This window comes from Mustelus asterias, chromosome 3 (genome assembly GCF_964213995.1).
Source record: "Mustelus asterias chromosome 3, sMusAst1.hap1.1, whole genome shotgun sequence".
Lineage (NCBI taxonomy): Eukaryota > Metazoa > Chordata > Chondrichthyes > Carcharhiniformes > Triakidae > Mustelus > Mustelus asterias.
In genome coordinates this window covers 144,436,864-144,447,018 of record NC_135803.1, presented here as the reverse complement: position 1 = coordinate 144,447,018, position 10,155 = coordinate 144,436,864, and the positions used below count along the sequence as shown (strand labels likewise).

General features: G+C 44.9%; 1 protein-coding gene across 1 annotated transcript in view; it reads right to left on the bottom strand.

Annotated features, from left to right (window-relative positions):
- Nucleotides 1–2,058: 2,058 nt before the first annotated feature.
- The window catches only part of tma7 (translation machinery associated 7 homolog), an 11,037-nt gene continuing 2,940 nt past the window's right edge, over nt 2,059–10,155 (bottom strand). Inside the window, exons 2-4 of the mRNA XM_078209853.1 lie at nt 8,018–8,073; nt 5,298–5,385; nt 2,059–2,266 (exon numbers count right to left, since the gene is read on the bottom strand). Of these exons, the coding sequence (XP_078065979.1) occupies nt 2,232–2,266; nt 5,298–5,385; nt 8,018–8,073 (179 nt within the window). The 3' untranslated portion in view covers nt 2,059–2,231. The remainder of the gene's footprint in view (nt 2,267–5,297; nt 5,386–8,017; nt 8,074–10,155) is intronic.

Sequence of the window (10,155 nt, the reverse complement as noted above, 5' to 3'; positions counted from 1 at the left end):
TCATTTAACTTTTCTTATAAGTATGCTTTAAGAAAGCAGCCTCCGTATAAGTAATTTTAATGGCGTTTGTATCAAATGAATGCTAAATTTACTTAGTAAAAGCTGCAAGACCATTAGAATGAGTCACTGTACTTCAGTTATTCATTACCCCTGAAGCACTTGAGATATTGAGGACAGCAAAAGTGCTCTTTAGTTATAAGTCTTAATGTTATCTGGCAAAAAGAGTGCAATTATCCACCAGGATATGCTACTGCCTGACACATCGACTTTCAGATGGTGAAACATTACCACCTACTGGAGGACAGACAGTAGTACAATTGATTATATGGGGAAGTGTAAATCTGATTCACATGCATAGAATTTACATCACAAAAATAGATCATTCAGCCCCTGGTGTTTTGCTCCACAGGAAAGTCCTCCCACCCGACATCATCCAACCCCATTTGCATTATAGTCTGTTACTTTTTCCCCTTTATATTCATATACCTTCCGCTTGAAGGCATCTATGCTGAACTACACCACGTGTGGTCAGGCTCTGCAGTCTAACCATTTAGGTTTCTGCTCGGTTTCTTACTGAATTTGGAGACATATTTCTAACCCCCTTTCACATATTGGAAGCTGAAAAATGCACTAACCCTTAATGCAGGTTGTGCAAATATCAGGAAGTAAAAGGTTTAAGTTTATTAGCGTCACAAGTAGGCTTACATTAACACCACAACGAAGTTACTGTGAAAATCCCATGGTCGCCGCACTTTGGCACCTACTCGGGTACACCGAGGGAGAATTTAGCACTGCCAATGCACTGAGCACATCTTTCGGACTGTAGGATAAAACCCATGATGTGGAGATGCCAGCGTTGGACTGGGGTAAACACAGTAAGAAGTTTAACAACACCAGGTTAAAGCCCGACAGGTTTATTTGGTAGCAAAAGCCACACAAGCTTTCGGAGCCCCAAGCCCCTTCTTCAGGTGAAGGGGCTTGGGGCTCCGAAAGCTTGTGTGGCTTTTGCTACCAAATAAACCTGTTGGGCTTTAACCTGGTGTTGTTAAACTTCTTACTGGATAAAACCCACGCAGACGTGGGCTCTGCACAGACAGTGAGCCAAGCTGGGAATCGAACACGGGTCCCTGGTACTGTGAAATAGCAGTGCTCAACACTGTACCACTGTGCGTACACTGACCTGTTCTTTATTTCCAATAAAATATACCAACTGAAATCCAAGAATCCTAATTAACAAAAGCATAATTTGACTTAAGCATTCAGTATTCCTATTTTTTGTCCCACTCTTTACTTTTTTCCCACGTCACCTGCTGGTCCCTCCTGAAATGGATAACTGGCACTGATGCATATTAAACACCATCAACTCCTTTCCAAATGGCATGAAAGAAACAATCATAGAAATCATAGAAACCCTACAGTGCAGAAGGAGGCCATTCGGCCCATCGAGTCTGCACCGACCACAATCCCACCCAGGCCCTACCCCCACATATTTACCCGCTAATCCCTCTAACCTACACATCCCAGGACTCTAAGGGGCAATTTTTTAACCTGGCCAATCAACCTAACCCGCACATCTTTGGACTGTGGGAGGAAACCGGAGCACCCGGAGGAAACCCACGCAGACACGAGGAGAATGTGCAAACTCCACACAGACAGTGACCCGAGCCGGGAATCGAACCCGGGACCCTGGAGCTGTGAAGCAGCAGTGCTAACCACTGTGCTACCGTGCCGCCCGGTTTGATTTGTATAACCCTATAAACTGGACTGGATGTAATTCCAATCAGTTGCACAAATCTCTTGAGAGGTAAAGAAACATTTGACAAAGAGACTGATGATATCACTAAAGTATAACACTGCAAAAAAGCTTTCACATATGCTAGTTACCTTGAAGTAATCACATTGCTCCCTAATGTTTAACAGCTCAAAATATGCTCTGGACTTAACCCAGATTTGAGTGCAAATTTGTATCTGTATTGCTGGCCACTTTGTTTCTTAAATAGTGCAACTGAAAACACAAAAACAAAATTACATTTGATTGAAATTTGACTGACACTTAAAAACAGGAAAAAAAAACTTTATTGATGTTTTAAACAAATATACAATTTACAGGGAAAAGATAGAAAGCTTAAACAGAAAATAGCAAAAGCAGGTTGCAAATGTAGTCCTTTGCCCTCTGAAGATAGACAAATGTGACGTGTCGACATAGTTCATTTTGGACATTCCCGTGCTCGTTACTTCTTGCCTGATTTTTTGATGCCTCCAGTACCTGCAGAGAAAGACCACCATCTGTATAAACTCAAGAATTGGTGCAGTTCATCCTCCTTTTTGAACATTTCCTTTGCTTGCGCTTCTCTGAACGCACTCACTCCTTGCTGGAGTACTCGCCAAAGCAATTAATTGTCCACTAATAGCTCACCAGGACTATTCTTCACATGTCGAGCACAGATTTCAATGTTGGAAGCTGTTTGACCATTGGAGCATTGCAAGTGAACCCAATCTTTCCCACACATCCAACGGAGGTCAATTGTAGAATTGCAAACACCACCCTCCAGGTGTGAACAGCTACCAGGCGACATCTGTGGCCCCGCGGGTAGTGCCCCTCCCTGAGAAAGAAGTCCCACTGCAGGACTGGTTGGTTACAGAAGGAGCGTACCTGATATTTCAACAGGCAGATAATCACCTTACTAATCCTTCCAACACTTCTCCACTCTTTCCCAAAAGGGCTGGACTATGATTCCAGGCCAACAGCTTTGTGGCTGACTCTTAACTGCTTGCTGAAATGGCCTCATAAGCTACTCAACTATATCAAAACCACTATAGGAAAATCTAAAGAATAAAACGGGACGAACCACTCGTCATCGACCTAGGCACAGGAAAGGACAAAGGAATAATATACCCTGTTGAGTCAACTTTGCAGAATCCTCCTCACTTAATATCGGTGTCAAAATTGGGACAGCTATCCCACAGACCAGTCAACTTGAACCTTTGCCTCAGAGACCTCCAAAACCATTCCTGGTTATGTCCTGTCCTGCCAACAGGGTAGACCAGAGGTTGGAGAGGTATGGAGTTGGGAGAGATTGACACAGATTTAAAACTAACTCTGGACACAGTGAAAGCTCATGGCATCAGGTAAAACATGTGCAAGGAAACCTCCTGTTGATTCCCAACTACTCCTCCCTGAACGAGTGCTCCTCCATGTGGAAGCACCGAGGGTCGCAAGAGCACAGAACATGCCCTAGACGGAGGAGTTTAATGCCCATCAGGTACGTCTCAATAACACCACTACTGATAGAGTCCTGAGGGACATATCTGCTAAACCAGGCCTACAGAAAGTGGTATGAGAACCAAGAGGGGCACCCTGCTTGACCTCACCCTCACAAATCTATCCATCAGAGGTGCATCTGCTCATGACAGTATAGGGAGTAGTAATCACTGCACAGTTTGTGGAGACCAAGTCCCACTTCAGACTGATGACATCCCTCCATCGTGTTGTGTGGCACTATCAGCATGCTAAATGGGATAGATTCAGAACTGATCTAGAAGCTCAAAACTGCATATCCATGAGGCACTATCGGCAACAGAAATGTATTCAACCACAGTCTGTAATCTCATGGCCCGGGATAGTCCTCACTCTACCATTACCGTCACGCCACAGGCCCAACCCTGGTTCAATGAGGAGTGCAGGAGAGTTTTGCAAAATAACACAAGGTAAATCTAGAAATGAGATGCCAACCTGAAGCTACAACAAATGCATAGGAGATACAGCCAAGTGATTCCACAAACAGGTCAGATCCAAGCTCCACAGTCTTGCCACATGCATTATGAATGGCGGTCGACAATTAAACAACAGGAAAGGCAGCATCAAGAGCAGCACCACTCCCAATGACCCAGCACATCAGCACAAAGGGCGAGGCTGAAGCATCTGCATCCACCTTCAGTTGGAGGTGCCCAGTGCATGATCTGCTGCCTCCACCTCCTCCCAAGGTCCCCAGGGTCACAGATGCCAGTCATCAGCCAATTCAACTGATTCCATTTGCTACCAAGAAATGGCTGAAGGCACTGGATACAAGGCAATGGGCACTTGCTGCAGTAACATTCACACTACACAGGCAATGACCACCTCCAGCAAGAGAAATTTACCATCTCTCCCTGACATTCAACAGTATTACCAGCACCGGTGGGTGTGGGGGACACCATTGGTCAGAAACTTAACTGGACAAACTATACAAGTACTGTGGTTGCAAGAGTAGGTCAGAGGTTATGAATTCTGCCTAAAGTAACCCACCTTCTATCTCCCCAAAGCCTGTTCGCCATCTACAGGGCACAAGTCAGGAGAGTGATGGAATTGTCTCAAACTTGCTTGGATGAGTGCAGCACCAACAAGAAGCTTGACACCACCCAGGAAAAAGCATCCTGTTTGATCAGCACCTCGTACACAATTTTAAACATTAAATCCTCCCACCACAAGATGCCACTTGCCAAGGCTCCTTCACAGCACCTTCCATGCCTGTGACCTCTACCATTTAGAAGATCAAAGACAGCAGATGCATGGGGAACTCAGCCACCCGCCTTGGAACTGTAAGGCTGTCCTCATTATCACTGGGTCAAAACTCTGGAGATTTCTCCCTAACAACACTGTAGATATATCTACGCCAGATGAACTGTAGCAGTCCAAGATGCCAGCTCACCTCTATCTTCTCAAGGGCGATGAAGGCTGGGTAATAAATGCTGGTTCTGCCATGCACTCCAAGAACAGAGAAAAGAATTCATGAGACAAATGACTGGTCTCAGCTAAGCCTAGGAAGCACATTATCAGCTGGTAGCTTGCAGTTAGTAACTTACAAACCCTCTTAGGAATGGTCAGATGAAAGTCCAGCAAAAATTTAGATATTCTACACAGGGAAAGACTCCCAATTGAGAGGGGGAAATGGAAGACAAACGCAAACAAGAACAGGGAGGCCTGAGGAACAAACCTATTGCTTTAAAAGATTTTAATTACCACAAAGCAGAATAAAATATTTATGGCTAAATCCTGTGCTGCTAGCACAAAGAATGACAACTCTGAATTAAACACATCTCTGTCCAAAAGACTCCAATTCTTTACACATGGCAGTGTTCAGGCACTCGGAGGTCACTGCCTTGCACTCTCAATCGGAGTCATGTGTTACATAGAAGACAGGAACAGGAGGAGGCCATTTGGCCCTTCGAGCTGTTGTTGAGGCTAAAGATGATGTACTAGATATCTGCTTTCATTTACTGTGAAGTTTTCACAAACTCATAGCAATCACGTTACTCACTGAGTGGCCCTTTGCCTGCAGCTTTTGCTTTCAACTCGTCAAGCTTTTTCTGCTCTTCCTTCTTTTTCTGTTTGAAAGCAAGATCATCCTGCAAGGATAGAGGTAGTCACTCAAGTTACTCATTTCTTTACCAAACACAGGACATGCTGGCGAAACAATGGATTTCAGCCAAATTGGCAGCTAGTTATTTGTGCAAATGCTTATTCATACTTTCAGCTCCAGACTTTAAAATGATCACCTTGTTGGTAACCCATTCTCTATAAACTGACTTTCCCATGACGCTAACCACATATTCTCTCCACTCAGCCTCAGTGACCTGCACAACGTCTCCTGCTCTTCCAGTGCACCCACATTTACAATCCTCGACTTCCTCTATAAATCCATGACCTTGCTCTAACCTGTCTCAGCAATCTTTATTAAAACCCCCCTGCCAACTGTCCCGTTTGACAATGGCCTATTGTACATTAAGGAGCCTTTGATCCCAACCTTCCTGTCGCTTGCGATTTCAACTCAGCACCTTGCTCTTATGTCCACATGTCCATCCTTGGCAATGTTCCAGTGAAGCCCAATGCAAACTGGAGGAGAAGCATCACATCTTCCGATTACCGTTACAGCCTTCTGGACCCGACATTGAGTTTAGCAACTTTAGACTGTAACCCTTCTCAAAAAACATACCCAAAACACTTTCTGTCCTAAGACAAAACTCCCTACCCCCGCCCCCCAACCAGGCCACCTGTCACTTGTTCTTAAGTTCTGCTTTCCCTAAGCACTGACCTTTATTCATCTATTACACATTCTGACATCTTACTTTCATGCAACTATTAGCACTTTCTCTTTCTAAAGCTTCCTTTGACTCATGACCTATACATCTTTGTTACAATCTCTCCGAGCTCCCACCGATTACTGACCTTCTATTTTACTCCTGTCCCACCCCCTCTTATACAATATATAATCCACGTCTCTTTCTCTAACTCTGAAGAGTCATTATGGACTCAATCACAGATTACTGCAATGCAGAAGAGGCCCTTCGGCCCATTGAATCTGCACTAATGCATGAAATGCCCTGACCTGCCCACCTAATCCCATTTTCCAGCACTTGGCATGCCATAACATTCAAGGCTATGGGTCAAGTACTCATCCAGGTACTTTTTAAAGGATGAGACATATCCCACCTCCACCACCCTCCCAGGCAGCGCATTCCAGACCGTCACCACCCTCTGGATAAAAAGGTTTTCCCCCCAAATCTCTCACCCCTCACTTTTAACTCGTGTCCCCTCGTAACTGGCTCTCCAACTAAGGGGAACAGCTGCTCCCCATCCACCTTGTCCATGCCCCTTAATCTTGAACACCTAAATCAAATCGCCCCTCAGTCTTCTCTGCTTCGGAGAAAACAACCCAAGCCAATCCAACCTCTTCATAACTTAAATGTTCCATCCCAGGCAGCATCCTGGTAAATCTCCTCCACACCCCCTCCAGTGCGTTCACATCCTTCCTATAATGTGGTGACCAGAACTGCACACAGTGCTCCAGCAGTGGCCTCACCAAAGTTCTATACAACTCCTTCATGACCTCTCTGCTTTTGTAATCTGTACCCCGATTGATAAAGGCAAGTGCACCATGCCTTTTTCACCACCCTTTTTACCTGCCTTTCCGCCTTCATAGATCCATGGACAAACATGCCATGGTCCCTTTGTTCTTTGGAACTTCCCCGTGTTAGACCTTTCATAGTATACTTCCTCGTCAAATTACTCCTTCCAAAGTGCATCACCTCACTTTTCAGGGTTAAATTCCACCTGCCACTTATCCGCCCATTTGACCATCTCGTCTATATCTTCCTGTAACCCAAGATATTCAACCTCACTATTAACCACCCGGCCAATCTTTGTGTCATCGACAAACTTACTGATCCTACCCCCCACATAGTCATGTGTCATTTATATAAATGACAAACAATAGGGGGCCCAGCACGGATCCCTGTGGCACACCACTGGTCACTGGCCTCCAGTCACTAAAGCAGCCATCTGTCACCACCCTCCGTCTCCTACCGCTAAGCCAATTATAAATCCACCTGGTCAGATAACCCTATACCCCATGTGCATTAGCCTTCTTAATAAGTCTCCCATGTGGGACTTTGTCAAAGGCTTTGCTGAAATCCATGTAAATTACACCAACCGCACTACCCTCATCCACACACTTGGTCACATGCTCAAAAAATTAAATCAAATTTGTTAGGCATGACCTCCCTCTGACAAAACCACGCTGACTATCCCTGATCAAACCTTGCCTCTCCAAATGGAGATAGATTCTCTCCTTCAGAATCTTCTCCAGAAGTTTCCCCAATCACAGACGAGAGACTCACTGGTCTGTAGTTTCCTGGCTTGTCTCTACAACCTTTCTTAAATAATGGGATGAAAAATGCTAACTCCATTTTCTCTCTGCACAGATGCTGCCAGATCTGCTGAATTTCCCAGCATGCTCTTTCCTTGATTAAATTGATGCTGCAATGGTTATTCTTGCCCAGTAACGATACGCCCTCACTCGCATCAAATTATTCTCTCTAACTGGAATGCAATCAGCGGTAAGTGGTTAACTGTTGGAAACGGACTGTGCAGTGCACAGCAAGGCTGTGTAAAGCATTAAAAATTACAATGGTACTTTTTAAATTTCTTGCAAATTTAGACCCAGAGACCAGACATTATGATGTAGAAATATACACAGACCTCATCCGTTTCCTTGTTCATTTTTTTAGGCTGTTTCAATGGTTTCTTCTTGCCTCCTATACACCCAAGGAAAACAAAAATATATAACACAGGAATTACAAGACTAAGCAAGTGCCACAAGGCAGTTTTGATGCTATACAAGCAAACATACTGCACTGTGTATATAGAAATAACAGAACACAAAACCCGGGTCAGGCAGAGAAAACATAGTTAACATGTCAGAATTGTTGAGGGATTTGGACATTGGGATTACTCAGTTTCAGATCCCATTAGAGCCTTGTTTCAAGCAGGGACAAAAGAGTGGAATTCCAGTGCAGTGCAAGTGACTGCCCTCGATATCAAGGTAGCATTTGACCAAAATAAAAACAGAAAACGTTGGATAAACTCAGCAGGTCTAGCAGCATCTGTGGAAAGAGAAGCAAAGTTAATGTTTCGGATCTAGAAGTGCGGCATCAAGGAGCCCTAAGAAAACTGTCAATGGGAATCGGGGGAAGATCCTCCGCTGGTCAGAGTCACGCTTGGCACAATGGAAGATGGCTGTGGTGGTTGGAGGTCAGTCATCTCAGCTCCGGGACATCACTGCAGGAGTCCCTCAGGGTAGTGTCCTCGGCCCAACCATTTTCAACTGCTTCATCAATGACCTTCCGTCCATCATAAGGTCAGAAGTGGGGATGTTTGCAGATGTTCAATACCATTCCTCAGATACTGAAGCAGTCCACGTTCAAATGCAGCAAGACCTGGGCAATATCCAAGCTTGGGCTGACAATAACCAGTGACATTCGTGCCACACAAATGCCAGGCAATGATCATGCCCAGCAAGATAGGATCAAACCACCTCTCCGTGACATTCAGTGGCTTTATCATCACTGACTTCCCCACTATCAAAATTCTGGGGGTTACCGCTGACCAGAAACTGAAGTGGACTATTGTGTGCAGGAACCAGACTGATTCCTGTGATGGCAGGATTGTATTTTAAGAGATTGGGCTGGCTTGTGATGCATTTTCTGGAGTTTGGAAGAATAAGGGATCTCATGGAAATGTATAAAATTCTGACAAGGCTGGACAGACTGGATACAGGGATGATGTTTCCCTTTGTGTGTGTGTGTGTGTGTGTGTGTGTGTGTGTGTGGGGGGGGGGGGGGGGGGGGGGGGTGCTCAAAAATAATAAGGGTCACAGTCTCAGGATACAGGGCAGCCATTTAGGATTGAGACGAGGAGAAATTTCTTCACTCAGAGGGTGGTGAACCTGTGGAATTCTCTACTACAGAAAGCTATGGTAGAGAAGACACTGAATGTTTTGAAGAAAGAATGGACAGATTTCTAAACACTAAAAGGTGTCAAGAGATACGGGGAAAGAGCAGGAGCGTGGCGTGGAGATAGAGGATCAGCCATGACGACACTGAATGGCAGAGCAGGCTTGAGGGGTCAAATAGACTACGCCTGCTTCTAATTTCTGCTTTTATAAATACCATGACTACAAGAGCAGGTCAGAGGTGAGGATTTCTCTGGTAATTCCTCTGACTAATTCACCTTCTGACTGCCCAAAGCCTGTCCAGCATCCACAGGGAACACTCAGGAATGTGATGGAATACTCTGCGCTTGTCTGGATGAGTACAGCTTCAACAAAAGCGAAGAAGCTTCACAGCATCGAGGACCAAGCAGCCCACTTGACTGGTACCCCTTCCACAAAATTCATCCCCTCCACCAGTGGCAGTTTACCAAGACAGTACCTTCCAAATTCACAGCCTTTACCAACTAGAAGGGCAGCAGAGACATGGGAACAACACATGGAGATAAGCAACCCAGACAATTCAGAATCAAGTGGATGTTAATTTGGATTTTCTGTCGGTTTGTAATGCATCAACAACTCAGGGAGGTAGGGTCTCCTTATTGAATTGGCAACTGGACAAGTCACAAAGTTGTTAATGGACTGAAAGTTAATAAATCCCATGTATTTGTATTTCTAAAAGGCATTCAACAAGGTGAGAGCTCATGGCGTTGGGGTGATAGATTAGCACGAATAGAGGATTGGCTAAATAACAGGAAACAGAGCCAGGACAAATGGGTCATTTTCAGACTGGCGAACTAACTGGAGCAGTGCCATGGGGTTCAGTACTGGGGTCTCAACTATTTACAAT